Source organism: Asterias rubens, chromosome 12 (genome assembly GCF_902459465.1).
Source record: "Asterias rubens chromosome 12, eAstRub1.3, whole genome shotgun sequence".
NCBI lineage: Eukaryota > Metazoa > Echinodermata > Asteroidea > Forcipulatida > Asteriidae > Asterias > Asterias rubens.
The window spans coordinates 16,091,269-16,106,546 of NC_047073.1; the positions used below are offsets into that span (position 1 = coordinate 16,091,269).

The window sequence follows — 15,278 nt, forward strand, 5'->3', positions numbered from 1 at the left end:
GTGCCAACCGCGAGGACGGTTTGAAAACTATGAAAGAAGTGAATCAAAAACGGATTGATATATAGTTAGTAGAAAAGTTACACAACAATGTTTAATTTATTGGAAACAAATAGGAGATATTTCAGCACATGAATTGTTACAGAGTTTGTTGAATTTGGTCACACCCTAACATTCGTCTGGCCCTGCCTTGCACGGAGGATACTTATACCATGCTTGTATCAACAACAAAAAAGTCTTTTTGGCTCATGATTCGCTATTATTTGGCAACTACTTAATGGGTGTCCAGTCCCTAAATTTCAACACTGGTTAGAGTATATTTAGAGGCTAGAGTTTGTGTAACATTATGTTATATCAAAGTATTTTAACTCAGCAAGTTACACTTAATTAATATTGAAAACATTTACAGCATAAATTGAGATTAACACCCAATTAAATAATTAAATTATGAAACAATGTCCCCATTCATTTTGTGCAACCAGTTGTTTTTGAAGTAATGCTTGAAGCTAGCTTTGCACGATGTTGATGATAATACATTGAAACTATACAAGCGGGTACAGTATCTCTTTTGTGGGAGTTTTGGCTCTGAAAAAAACCGGTGTTGTCTCGACTACTTTAACAGTATACTCTGCTCGAGTGTTGACATGTAGAGTATAGACCTTTCGAAAATGGTTATTTTTGTTTTCTTTGTTTCAAACCGAAATCAACGATGGAGGGAAGCAATGGCGCCCGGTTTCGTACAGTAGTTAATTAACAGTAATTAATTAAGTAATTAATTAACACTAGACGTGTGTACCTAAATGACATTTAGTTGCTTGGAATTGTTTGTTTCTCTCTAATGGTTCACACTTACATGTTTCTCACCGCTGCTTTTTGCAAATAACTTTTCACAACTTTTAACCATCCTCCTGACTGTCTTCAATATCATTACTATCATCCCTATCTTCATCATCTTCACCATCCTCAACATCTTCATCTCTATAAACAAGAGCACTCATTATCAAAGAAGTCATGTCTTTCATCATTCTCATAACCATCCCTCTTTACTGTCTTCAATATCACCACCATCACTATCATTATCTTCATCTTCCTCACCATTCTGTTTGGTAAAGTGCTGGTTGATTGTTTGTTATTTTGGTTGTTTTAAATACTTTTTGGGGGGTCAAACTGTTCATTACTTTTTACTGTTTTTTATGAAATAAACCAATAAATAATAATAATAGTAATAAAAATATCTTCAACATTTTCATCTCTTTAATCAAGGTGACTACCATCATCAATGAATTCAAGCCTTGCTTCAATTACTTCAGATTAAAGGCAGTGGACACTATTGGTAATTACTAAAAATAATAATAAAACCTTTCTTTATTACGAGTAATGGGGAGAGGTTGATAGTAAAAAGCATTCTGAGAAACAGCTCCCTCTGAAGTGACGTAGTTTTTGAGAAAGAAGTAATTTTCCATGCATTTGATTTCGAGACCTCAAGTTTAGAATTTGAGGTCTCGAAATCAAGCATCAGAAAGCACACAACTTTGTGACATAAGGTTTTTTTTCTTGCATTATTATCTCGCAAATTCGACGACCGATTATGCTCAAATTTTCAAAGGTTTGTTATTTTATACATATGTTGAGATACACCAACTGTGAAGACTAGTCTTTGACAATTACCAATAGGCGATATCACTGTCTTCAGTATCAACCCCGTCGTCGTCACTATCGATGTCGTTGTCATCGTTTTCGTCGTCGAAACTTTTATGCCTTTTTGCAGAATCCAAAATATCTATTTCGTCCTTAATACTTTGCTCATCACTTTCTCTACTGTTGTCGCTGTCATCGTGAATAGATGGTGTAGCATGTGCTGTCCCCTGATGACAGTTCAATCGACATGCCCAATCAATCTTGAATGACAGATTACTATGATGTTGACTGGTTGGATATTTGATGGTGCCGCTTGGAGAAATATGACGTTGAAGAGTAGGTTGTCCGAAGGGGATGCTTGAAGAAGGTTGGCTTTTGAAAGTTGTCTTTTGGATGGCCCTGTCCGGACGAAACTGAGGTTTGGGAGTAGGTTGTCCGAAGGGGATGCTTGAAGAAGGTTGGCTTTTGAAAGTTGTCTTTTGGATGGCCCTGTCCGGACGAAACTGAGGTTTGGGAGTAGGTTGTCCGAAGGGGATGCTTGAAGAAGGTTGGCTTTTGAAAGTTGTCTTTTGGATGGCCCTGTCCGGACGAAACTGAGGTTTGGGAGAAGGTTGTCCAAAGGGGATGTTTGAAGAAGGTTGGCAATTGAAAGTTGATTCTTGGATGGCCCTGTCCAGGCGAAACTGAGGTTTAGGAGTAGGTTGTCCAAGGGAGCTGCTTGAAGAAGGTTGGCTTTTGGAAGGTGATTTTTGGATGGCACTGTCTGAATGAAACTGAGGTTTAGGAGTAGGTTGTCCGAAGGAGCTGCTTGAAGAAGGTTGGCTTTTGGATGTTGATTTCTGGGTGGCCCTGTCTGAATGAAACTGAGGTTTTGGAGTTGCCCATTGGAGGAGGCTGCATGAAGAAGGTTGGCTTTTGGATGTTGATTTCTGGGTGGCGCTGTCTGAATGAAACTGAGGTTTGGGAGTTGCCCATTGGAGGAGGCTGCATGAAGAAGGTTGGCTTTTAGATGTTGATTTCTGGGTGGCGCTGTCTGAATGAAACTGAGGTTTGGGAGTTGCCCATTGGAGGAGGCTGGATGAAGAAGGTTGGCTTTTGGATGTTGATTTTTGGATGGCGATGCCATGACGAAACTGAGGTTTAGGAGTAGGTTGTCCGAAGGAGCTGCTTGAAGAAGGTTGGCTTTTGGATGTTGATTTCTGGGTGGCCCTGTCTGAATGAAACTGAGGTTTTGGAGTTGCCCATTGGAGGAGGCTGCATGAAGAAGGTTGGCTTTTGGATGTTGATTTCTGGGTGGCGCTGTCTGAATGAAACTGAGGTTTGGGAGTTGCCCATTGGAGGAGGCTGCATGAAGAAGGTTGGCTTTTGGATGTTGATTTCTGGGTGACCCTGTCTGAATGAAACTGAGGTTTGGAAGTTGCCCATTGGAGGAGGCTGCATGAAGAAGGTTGGCTTTTGGATGTTGATTTTTGGATGGCGCTGTCTGAATGAAACTGAGGTTTTGGAGTAGGTTGTCCGAAGGAGCTGCATGAAGAAGGTTGGCTTTTGGATGTTGATTTTTGGGTGGCGATGTCATAACGAAAGTGAGGTTTAGGAGTAGGTTGTCCGCAGGGGATTCTTGAAGAAGGTTGGCTGTTGAAAGTTGTCTTTTGGATGGCTCTATCCGGACGAAACTGAGGTTTAGGAGTAGGTTGTCCAAAGTGGATGCTTGAAAAAGGTTTGCAGTTGAAAGTTGTCTTTTGGTGGGCACTGTCCGGACGAAACTGAAGTTTAGGAGTAGGTTGTCCGAAGGAGCTGCTTGAAGAAGGTTGGCTGTTGAAAGTTGTCTTTTGGTCACTGTCCGGACGAAACTGAGGTTTAGGAGTAGGTTGTCCGAAGGGGATGCTTGAATAGGCGATATCACTGTCTTCAGTATCAACCCCGTCGTCGTCACTATCGATGTCGTTGTCATCGTTTTCGTCGTCGAAACTTTGATGCCTTTTTGCAGAATCCAAAATATATTTTTCGCCCTTAATACTTTGCTCATCACTTTCTCTACTGTTGTCGCTGTCATCGTGAATAGATGGTGTAGCATGTGCTGTCCCCTGATGACAGTTCAATCGACATGCCCAATCAATCTTGAATGACAGATTACTATGATGTTGACTGGTTGGATATTTGATGGTGCCGCTTGGAGAAATATGACGTTGAAGAGTAGGTTGTCCGAAGGGGATGCTTGAAGAAGGTTGGCTTTGGAAAGGCTTTTGGATGGCCCTGTCCGGACGCAACTGAGGTTTGGCAGTAGGTTGTCCGAAGGGGAAGCTTGAAGAATGTTGGCTTTGGAAAGGCTTTTGGATGGCCCTGTCCGGACGAAACTGAGGTTTGGGAGTAGGTTGTCCGAAGGGGATGCTTGAAGAAGGTTGGCTTTTGAAACGCTTTTGGATGGCCCTGTCCGGACGAAACCGAGGTTTGGGAGTAGGTTGTCCGAAGGGGATGCTTGAAGAAGGTTGGCTTTTGGATGTTGATTTTTGGATGGCCCTGTCCGGACGAAACTGAGGTTTATGAGTAGGTTGTCCGAAGGGGCTGCTTGGAGAAGGTTGGCTTTGGAAAGTTGTCTTTTGGATGGCCCTGTCCGGACAAAACTGAGGTTTGGGAGTAGGTTGTCCGAAGGGGATGCTTGAAGAAGGTTGGCTGTCGAAAGTTGTCTTTTGGATGGCCCTGTCCGGACGAAACTGAGGTTTGGGAGTAGGTTGTCCAAAGGGGATGTTTAAAGAAGGTTGGCTATTGAAAGTTGTCTTTTGGATGGCCCTGTCCGGACAAAACTGAGGTTTATGAGTAAGTTGTCCGAAGGGGATGTCTGAAGAGGGTTGGCTTGTGGATTTTATTATGGTGCTCTCTAGACAAAACTGACCTTGGGGAAATGGTCCTTTCAAGGAGCTGTTTGAGGAAGGTTGGATTTTGGAAGTTGTTGGTGGGGTGGCGCCGTCTGCAGGAAACTGATTTTTGGGAGTTGGCCATTGGGAGGAGCTGCTTAAAGGTTGGCTTTCGGAAATTGATTTTTGGAAGGCTCTGCTTCCTAGAGAAACCCGATGTTGGGAAATTGGTTGTCCGAAGGAGCTGCTTGATAAAGTTTGGCTTTTGGTGGGTGGATTTTGGATAGTACTGCCCGGAGGAAACTGATGTTGGAGAAAATGCTGATAGAGGGGGTTATTTTGATTAGGCTGACGCAATGGAGCGTTGATGTTGGAATACATTATCCCAGAAGATAAGGGTTGTTGAAAGGGCGGTGATGGTGACTGAAAGGTGTCATGTAGTGGCTCACGTTGAGCTAGTTGATAAACGCTGTCATTGAAGGGGATTCTCGGCTGAAGACTGCTGACGCCAACTTGCCTTGGTATGTTTTTGCGGAATAACCGAACGATCACATCACAGCCACGCATTGGACGAAAATCTAGAATCTGGCAGAAGTTCCTTATAGTATTCGAGTAAGAACCAAGAGGCATATTGGGTTTACCTCGGAATTGAAATACCATGTCCAGACCAGCAGGGGAAGCAAATTGCTGCTCAAAACCATCACCTGGGTAGTTGTTGTCAATAAACAACACCAAACAACCGTGCTTTAGCTCATTGAGAATAGAACGCAGTAGTTCTCTTCGGTTTGGGTCAGTTCGGAAGAACGCTGAAACCGCAGAGTAGGATTTAACAAGCGTAAGTAGATCTACATCTCTGATGAAACTGAGGACATCACTTGGAAGTCTTGTATCTCTGACGAGGTCACATCTCTTGTAGGTCACCTGGAAATCATCTGGTAGAGTTTGGTAAATAATATCCCAAGTGAGTTTCCAGTTTGGGAACAAATCCAGAACAAGGCAATGGAGCGACGATGGGAAGAGGTTTGTATCTCGAAGGAATTTAGTGAGACCAACTAGGTCTGAGCCTGGCCCACCACCAATACTACACGTCTTCATACTATGCTTGTATTTCAACGTTTTTGAGATCTCAGTCACGTTTTGATGAAGAGAGTGATGCACGAGGTAACAGTGATGCATAAAGTACAGAAAGACATAGGCGCATCGGTTAGCAGCATTATTCCAATCCGATCGGTAGTCAGAGCTTGAACGAGACAGCCCTGTCCTGTACATCTGAGAAATTCTTCTTACAGACTGTTTGACGTGATCGTACTTAGAGACACCATCGACTTGATCAAGAAGGCCATCAAGGGTTTTTGTCAATACACGTCGGAAGAAATCTGTTGCATTTGTAGGTGGTGTTTGAGTACTGTTCCAATCCATTCTGTCTGTAATATAATTCATGCAATGTACATCATTAGATCCTTGTCACAAGTGAACTTGCAGGAAGCATTGAACACTTCGATTCTTACAGTAATACTGTTTAGAGATAACTTAAAATGCCTGGAACCGGAGTCTTTAACTGCAAAGTACACCTGTGGTTTTTAGAACTGTTCGATTGTTTAAACTATATGCCTATTTTAATTAATGTAGATTTATTAATCATTTCAAAACGTCGGCGCGTTTGTGAGATTACTGACAATTTTGAATTAATGGACGTGTCGAAAGAATACTTCCTTAAAAGAATACATGGGAAGCGTAACTATAGTAACGCTTTTCATATTCAAATTTGTGGGCATAAAAACTGTCGGGCACAAAAATTTAAATTGCCGTGAGTTGCATGCTTTAAAGGCAGTGGACACTATTGATAATTACTCAAAATTATCATTAGCATGAAACCTTACTTGGAAACGAGATAATAAGGAGAGGTTGATAGTATAAAACACTTCGTGTGACAAAGGTGTTTTTTCTTTCATTACTATCTCGCAACTTCGACGACCAATTGAGTTCAAATTTTTACAGGTTTGTTATTTTGTGCATAATGTTGAGATACATCCAGTGAGAAGACTAATCTGTGACAATTACCAATAGTGTCCCGTGTCTTTAAGGGTTTTTGGAACATATGGTTGTCTGACTGAGAGCAGTCATCAGTTTAACAATAGCAAAATCTACACAGTATTTCTAGTACATAGAGTAAACTATGTTGGTCATAGATGATATTTATTACATCAAGCGAGAGACTGATACTTGAGAAAGAGTATGTTTATTGTATCATGATTAAATCTAAGATGGCTATACAGAACGTCAAAATTAAAAATGTTTTGGCCGAGTTTGTATTTTTGTTAAACACCATGCGCTGACTAAGAAACTTACCTTTTAGCTGGGTTTTCTTTGATAGATCTTTATTTCAGAATAAAATACGGACAACTCATTTGACAAAATCTGACAAAATCCACGGGAAAAAAATATAGCATGGAGAGTCCAGAACACAAAGCTCTTGCACAATATTGCTCATCGATGAAGGGTTTTCCCCTTTATCTAAACATAAATAAGACACGGAGTCCTGAAAGGTCATAGACTTATGGACAAGTCGTTAAATGTCTGTTGCGGTGATAGCGTTCCGATTCTCCCCGCGATGCCCGCGGTATTTTACTACTGCTGTCACTATACGGTCTATCGAAGTCGGCAACCAGCAGTTCGCGTGAGAGCAGTGATCTCGTTATATAGCACCGCCACAACTCGACTATCTCACCGCGCGGGACCATTTACGACTTGTCCACAAGTCTAAAGTCACTATACAGTTGTGTCATAAATTATATGCGTGCAATATAAGTGGGCTACAAAATTAAATAGAGAACCATTGAATCAGAACTCACTCCGCGGGTAGTGAATTTAAAGCTAAAGTAGTAGTCCCAGCCGCTGATCTACCGAGTTCCGCCCAGGTAGTGGGTTCAAAAAGCAGGGGTGGATTTCACAAAGGTAGTCCTAACTTAGGACTAGTCCTAGGCAATGCTAAGAGATAGGACCAGTCCTTAGGATGAGTTACTGGTCCTAACTTAGGACCAGTCCTATCTCTTAGCATTGCCTAGGACTAGTCCTAAGTTAGGACTACCTTTGTGAAATCCACCCCAGGACTGTTATTTTCAAAGCTGAGAAGTCTCCCGAAAATCAACTCCGCGGTATAGACAAAAATAAACAGTGTTACCGCAAACACTTATTTATTGAGACTGAGTTAAACAAACACCAGGGACGTTAATAGTGGTTTGCATGACACGACGTGTTTTGCGTCCTAAACGTTTACGAGAGAGAAGCATTAAAAGCTCTGCATAATATAGATTATTCGTATATTTATTATGGTTTGAGTATGATATGACAAATACTCACTCGATGTGCGTTAATAAGGGTAACAAGCGTATACAGGAAGCAGTGATTGTTTTTAAATGACTTACTTCCTTTCAGCACCAATTAAAGACAAGTTGCATGCCTACCTTGTATATAAATATTGCTGTGCATAATTTTTAAACCATGCAAGATACATATTTTTATACCTGATATTCTTATATTATCTTATAATCTGTTTGTTTATTGTTATACAATTTGTAGTGTTTTTTTCTGTACTGTTTGAATCATGGCCAGTTTTAATTTTCCCAGTGTGGGATAATAAAGTTCTTATCTTATCTTATCTTATCTTACATGAACAGCAGTAATCTGTACACTTTTAGTCCCCGATCTATGAGTTATCAATTGGGTTTAGACATTTTTCTTCGAAAAACTTTTCACAATACAAAAACTTAGTGTTAAAGTTGACATCATGTGTTTTCATACATACACAAGAGAGAATCAAAATTATTATAATATAAATGGTGTTAAAATGTCATTTCTATTGCAGAATAAATTAGTTTTTTTTTTAATTCTTTGTCTTAATTGTGGTTCTTTCTTCAGTATGTGACAACACCCACGGGTGTACATTTGATATAACTCCAGTTCCTGCAGTGTTATAATGGGCAGCTAGTACTGTAGCCAGTATACACCGAAAACACATTTTTTAGTTAATTGCTCGTTTAGCTTTTATAAAAAACAGTTGTAGAGATGTTTAGCCAAATAATAATACATAATTTAGTTTCTTTCGGCCTCTTTTTTTTCTCGTTTTTCTTAATACTTATAATTCTTCTTTTCTCCCCTGCGATTGTCCGTTTATTACAATCGCACATTATTTTTCCAACTCAATATGAACTTGAAATGTCAAGCGCCCTCTACTGGCTAGTGAAATGTAAACAAACAGCGTTGCATTGCGTACAGGGGAATACCCTACATTCATTGAGCAATATTCCTATGCGAGAGCTTCCTGCTGCTGGACTTCATAATTTTCGTATTTTATTCAAGAATAAAGCTCTAAAGCAAAGCCAACTGAATATAAAGGTAGGTTTCTGAGTCAGCATGGTGAAAAAAAAAACTAAACTGCCCCTAAATATGTTTAATTTGGAAGTTAATCCAAATCCAAATTGTTTATTCATTCTCAGTTCTATGAAATACTGTAATGCTTGCTCTATCCCACATAATGGACTCCTGGTAGTAATGTAACGTGTTAATAACAACTTAGTTGGGAAATCGACTGTAGAAGATTATCGGCAAAGCAAATATTTATAGCCAATCTCCATCACTCAATCAACCCTCAATGGGATAACACCAAAAGCAGTTTTGTATCAACTGTTATTATCCAAATCAGAAAGGCACAATTTGTACAGCTCAAATTTGGAAGTTGTTTTTTTCCTTCTCGAATTATACCGCTAGCCTAAGGAGGCCTTAGATTGCACCATAGAGCACCTATATATATGCACAATCTGGGTCACGACCCCAACGTCTTAGAAGCTTCGCGCTCACAAATCCCCCCCCCCCCCCCCAGACTCCCTTGTTATGTAGCCCTCCATGTGTAGCCATGCTACTCGCTTCAGTTTACGGTACATTTTGGACGTCATAAACAAACTGCCAATTAGCCCCCTCTAAAGTCATATACTGAGGGATAAACTAACCTTAGCAACCCATGGTCTTTCAGATGGTTTAGAGGTTGTATTTCCCATTCCAGGGGCGGACCCATGAATATTTGCCTGGGTTGGCTCAGGTATGTCAAACAAGATTATAACTGCATGGAAGACTAAGGCGCGTTTGAGTTCAAGTCATTGGGGAAGTTTTTACAAACAGCGGATCAGTCTATATGTTGTAAAAAAACAGCGGGTAAACGAGCTTGTCCAGGCCATTCAAACTTTAAATTATATTCCTGAGGGTATTCTGCTAGGAGTCAGGGAAAATAGGATTGCAACTACATTCATTTAAAGAGTAATTAGAAAAAAGGTTTAATGCAACCAGTAAACCGTAACACACTATGTGTTAAAGGCAGTGGACACTTTTGGTAAAACACTCAAATTAATTATTAGCATAAAACCTCAATAATAGTATAAAACATTGTGAGAAACGGCTCCCTCTGAAGTGATGTAATAATTTTTCACACATTTGATTTCGAGACCTCAGATTTAGAATTTTAGGTCTCGAAATCAAGCATCTGAAAGCACACAACTTCGTGTGACAAGGTTTTTTTTTTCCTTTCATAGTTATCTCGCACTTTCGACGACCAATTGAGCTCAAATTTTCACAGGTTTGTTATTTGATGCATATGTTGAGATACACCAAGTGAGAAGACTGGTCTTTGACAATTACCAATAGTGTGCAGTGTCTTTAAAGACTTCCGATCACAGACAAGTATAAATGTTTACATTGTATTCTTTATAAAAGACTCGAAGTGTTCATGCTTCCTTCAAGTTCACTTGTGACAAGGATAATCCTGTACTTTGCATGAATTATATTACAGACAGAATGGATTGGAACGGTATTCAAACACCACCAACAAATGCAGCAGATATCTTCCGACGTGTATTGACAAAAACCCTTGATGGCCTTCTTAATCAAGTCGATGGTGTCTCTAAGTACGATCAAGTTAGAGAGTCTGTAAGACGAATTTCTCAGATGTACAGGACAGGGCTGTCTCATTCAAGCTCTGACTACCGATCGGATTGGAATGACGCTGCTAACCGATGCGCCTATGTCTTTCTGTACTTTATGCATCACTGTTACCTCGTGCATCACTCTCTTCATCAAAACCTGACTGAGATCTCAAAAACGTTGCAATACAAGCAGAGTATGAAGACGTGCAGTATTGGTGGTGGGCCAGGCTCAGACCTAGTTGGTCTCACTAAATTCCTTCGAGATACAAACCTCTTTCCTTCGTCGCTCCATTGCCTTGTTCTGGATTTGTTCCCAAACTGGAAACTCACTTGGGATATTATTTACCAAAATCTACCAGATGATTTCCAGGTGACCTACAAGAGATGTGACCTCGTCAGAGATACAAGACTTCCAAGTGATGTCATCAGTTTCATCAGAGATGTAGATCTACTTACGCTTGTCAAATCCTACTCAGCAGTTTCAGCATTCTTCCGAACTGACCCAAACCGAAGAGAATTACTGCGTTCTATTCTCAATGAGCTAAAGCACGGTTGTTTGGTGTTGTTTATTGACAACAACTACCCAGGTGATGGTTTTGAGCAGCAATTTGCTTCCCCTGCTGGTCTTGACTTGATATTTCAATTTCATGGTAAACCAAATATGCCTTTTGGTTCGTACTCGGTTACTATTAGGAACTTCTGCCAGAATCTAGATTTTAGTCCAATGCGTAGCTGTGATGTGATTGTTCGGTTATTCCGCAAAAACATACCAAGACAAAATGGCGTCAGCAATCTTCAGTCGAGAATCACCTTGAATGACAGCGTCTTTCAACCAGCTAAACATCAGCCTTTACGTAGTAGCTTTCAACCACCACCACTGCCCTTTAATCAACAGTCTTTTGGGGCAAATTATCCCTACATCAACGCTCCAATGCGTCAGCCTACTCAAAGCTACCCCCTCTATCGGCATTTTCTACAACATCAGTTTCCTTCAGGTAGCAATATCCAAAATTCACCCACCAAAAGCCAAACTTCTTCAAGCAGCCTCTTCCAAAACTCAACTTCCGAAATCGAACCTTCAAGCAGCTCTTTTCACCGGCAAACTCTCAATCACCAGTTTCCTTTAGGTAGAGCCGAACATCAGTTTCTTATAGGCAGGGCCTTCCAAAAACCAACTTCCGAACACCAATCTACTTCAAGCAGCTCCTTCAATCAACGGCCAACTCTCAATCACCAGTTTGCTCTAGGCAGAGCTGAACATCAGTTTTCTCTAGGCAGAGCCTTCCAAAAATCAACTTCCGAAAGCCAACCGCTTTTCAGCTTCTTCAGAAAGCCAATTCCCGAACTTGGTTCTCAGAATGAGGCAGGGCTTGAATTATTTGATCATGGCAGTTCTCTTGATTCCAGAGATGAAGATGATGAAGATGAAGATGATAAAGATGATGAAGATAAGGATAGTGATAATGATGATAGTGAATACAGTGAGGAGGATGAGATTGATGCAAGGCATGACTTCTTCGATCGTGGTAGTCTTCTTATTTATAGAGATGAAGATGATGAAGAAGATGAAGAAGATGAAGATGATGAAGATGATGAAGAAAAGGATAGTGATGATGATAGTGAATGTAGTAATGAGGATGGTTATGAGATTGATGCAAGGCATGACTACTTTGATCGTGGTATTCCTCTTGTTTATAGAGATGAAGAAGATGAAGATGATGAAGATGATGAAGATGATGAAGAAAAGGATAGTGATGATGATAGTGAATGTAGTAATGAGGATGGTTATGAGAATGATTCAAGGTGCGACTTCTTTGATCGTGGTAGTCCTCTTGTTTATAGAGATGAAGATGATGAAGAAGATGACGCTGATGAATATGATGAAGGTAGGGATAATGATAATGGTGATAGTGAAGACTGTAATGATAATGGTAGTCCTCTTGTTTATAGAGATGAAGATGATGAAGATGGTGAAGATGATGAAGATGATGAAGATGATGAAGGTAGGGATAGTGATAATGGTGATAGTGAAGACTGTAAGGATAATGGTAGTCCTCTTGTTTATAGAGATGAAGATGATGAAGAAGATGATGAAGAAGATGAAGCTGATGAATATGATGAAGGTAGGGATAGTGATAATGGTGATAGTGAAGACTGTAATGATAATGGTAGTCCTCTTGTTTATAGAGATGAAGATGGTGAAGATGATGAAGATGATAAAGATAAGGATAGTGATAACGGTGAAAGTGAAGACAGTGAGGAGGATGGTTATGAGAATGACTCAGGGTATGACTTCTTCGATCGTGGTAGTCCTCTTGTTTATAGAGATGAAGATGATAAAGAAGATGAAGATGACGAAGATGATGAAGATGATGAAGATGATGAAGATGATGATGAAGATAAGGATAGTGATGTTGATAGTGAATGTAGTAATGAGGATGGTTATGAGATTGATGCAATTAGGCATGACTACTTTGATCGTGGTAGTCCTCTTGTTTATAGAGATGAAGATGATGAAGGAGATAAAGATGATGAAGATGATGAAGATGAGGAAGATAAGGACAATAATATTGATGATGGTGAAAACAGTGAGGAGGATGGTTATGAGAATGATTCAAGGTATGACTTCTTTGATCGTGGTAGACCTCTTGTTCATAGAGATGAAGATGATGAAGAAGATGAAGCTGATGAATATGATGAAGGTAGGGATAGTGATAATGGTGATAGTGAAGACTGTAATGATAATGGTAGTCTTCTTGTTTATAGAGATGAAGAAGATGAAGATGGTGAAGATAAGGATAGTGATAATGGTGAAAGTGAAGACAGTGAGGAGGGTGGTTTATGAGAATGACTCAAGGTATGACTTCTTTTATCGTGGTAGTCCTCTTGTTTATGGAGATGAAGATGATGAAGATGATGAAGATGATGAAGATAAGGATAGTGATAATGATGTCAGTGAAGACACCGATGAAGATGGTTATGAGAATGATTCAATGTATGATGACTTCCTTGATTATGGTAGTCCTCTTGATGAAGAGGATGAAGATGACGAAGAAGGATAGTGATAATGATGATAGTGAAGACAGTAAGGATGGTTATGAGAATAGTGGAATGCACGATCTCTTTGATCATGGTAGTTCTCTTATTTATAAAGATGAACATGATGAAGATCATAGTGAAGACAGTAAGGAGGATGGTTATAAGATTGATGAAAGACATGAATTAAGATGATCACGACTTAACATTTGTCTTCAGTCCGCACATCCCCGTTCAGTAAGCTCAACGACAAAGGAATGGTAACAGGCAAAGGTAAATCAAATTGTTAACATTTATTTGCAAAGAGTAGCAGTGAGAAACGAGGATATGGGCAAGCATTAGAGAGATACAAAACAAAACTTTACTCACATCGATTTCGGTTGGTAACCAATAAAACAAAGAAATAATGGTCGCTGCAAATGAATAGTGGAAAACCTTTGGTTCATAATTTAATTTGTTGTTAATCTCAGTTTTAGCTGTAAATGTTTACAAAAATGAGTTAAATTAAATGTTATTCAGTTAAAATAGTTTGATAATATAATGGTGCATCAGTAAAAACTTTGGCCCAAAGTTTATGTATTCAATTATGATTACTAAGATTAAATATCTAGCTTTATAGAATGCCACACACAGATTGGTTAATGGGTAACTTCCACTTTAACCTGTTCAAAGTTCCTTTTCCCATGTGCCCAGATACCAACGGACTTCGAAGAGTGATTTTAAGGGAAGGTGTACGATTGGTAGTCACTCCGAAAAGTAAAGGCAATTACAACTTTGCTATGAAGCCTACAGCACATTTTGGTAGTATAAATCAGTTTGAGAAACAGGATAATTCGAAAGTAGTTTTAAAATAAAGTTTTCAGTTTAGTTTTATTGTATATATCTACATTTATATGAAACTAATTTTATACGAAATTATAAACTTAAAATTTATAACCGAAACAATCGAACTGTTCACGAAACCAGATATATACTTTGCCTCTTAATACTGACCCTAACCCTGAACAGTTTACAAGAGCAAGCTAGTCGGAAAGTCAATAATAATATTTCAATTAACTTATTTATAACGCACATTTTGCTAAAGGATACAAAGCGCACGGTATGTATACTGAAAAGTGAATGTGGCGAAGTTTGAATTATGAGACCTAATCCTTAGCACCATGTAATAGTTTATAAGGTGCTGTGGTGCACTATGCAATACGTTTAGACCACTTGGGAACTCACTCCGCAGATTGAAATTAGCAATGATCCATTAAAAGCTAAAGTAGTCCCGGCCGATTTATTACCTTCCACCAGTTAAAAAGCAGGACAGTTTTTTTATAGAATTAATGAGAAGTCTCCCGAATTCCAAAAAATCTACTCTGCGGTAATAGAACTATAAAGCTATTCAAGGTTTTTAATAGAATGAGTGAGAAATTACTCCTTTCTCAAAAAATACGTTACTCCGAAGGAGCCGTTTCTAACATGTTTTTTTACTATCAACATCTCTTCATTGCTAGTTACCACAAATTGTTATGCTTACAATTATTTTGATTAGTTAACAAACGTGTCCAGTACCTGTAAGCAAACCTGCCAAGTCTTGGTTTTTTTTTTCAATTCTTTTTGGCTGTTTTGTATCAAACAAAGAATAATTAGAATTGCTCGAGGCTTACCTCTAGTATTGTGTACCTTGTGATGGAGTTCATTGCGACTTTAATTCTGCTCACAGACTTGTTATTTAACAATACATTTTTGTGTGCTATATCATAAAGTGGTGTTTTTTAACCAGTTTAAACAGTTTTAA

The 15,278-nt window shown here is 39.4% G+C and overlaps 2 protein-coding genes across 4 annotated transcripts; one reads left to right on the forward strand and one right to left on the reverse strand.

The window, feature by feature from the left end:
* Window positions 1-1,595: 1,595 nt before the first annotated feature.
* LOC117297868 (nucleolar protein dao-5-like) lies at window positions 1,596-6,960 on the reverse strand. Of its 2 annotated transcripts, XM_033781038.1 has the most exons (3): window positions 6,837-6,960; window positions 3,947-5,911; window positions 1,596-3,859 (listed from the first exon to the last, which is right to left on the reverse strand). In XM_033781038.1, the coding sequence occupies exons 2-3, from the start codon at window positions 5,904-5,906 to the stop codon at window positions 1,662-1,664; spliced, it is 4,158 nt and encodes a 1,385-aa protein (XP_033636929.1). In that variant the 5' UTR covers window positions 5,907-5,911; window positions 6,837-6,960; the 3' UTR covers window positions 1,596-1,661. The 2 variants fall into 2 exon arrangements, with proteins under 2 accessions (XP_033636929.1, XP_033636928.1); XM_033781037.1 differs by having other exon boundaries at window positions 1,596-5,911.
* A 1,834-nt stretch (window positions 6,961-8,794) lies between these two features.
* On the forward strand, window positions 8,795-13,400 carry LOC117297645 (putative uncharacterized protein DDB_G0281733). 2 transcript variants are annotated; one of them, XM_033780786.1, is made up of 3 exons: window positions 8,795-8,882; window positions 10,327-12,282; window positions 12,508-13,400. In XM_033780786.1, the coding sequence occupies exons 2-3, from the start codon at window positions 10,332-10,334 to the stop codon at window positions 13,302-13,304; spliced, it is 2,748 nt and encodes a 915-aa protein (XP_033636677.1). In that variant the 5' UTR covers window positions 8,795-8,882; window positions 10,327-10,331; the 3' UTR covers window positions 13,305-13,400. The 2 variants fall into 2 exon arrangements, with proteins under 2 accessions (XP_033636677.1, XP_033636676.1); XM_033780785.1 differs by having other exon boundaries at window positions 10,327-13,400.
* The last annotated feature ends 1,878 nt before the right edge of the window (window positions 13,401-15,278 follow it).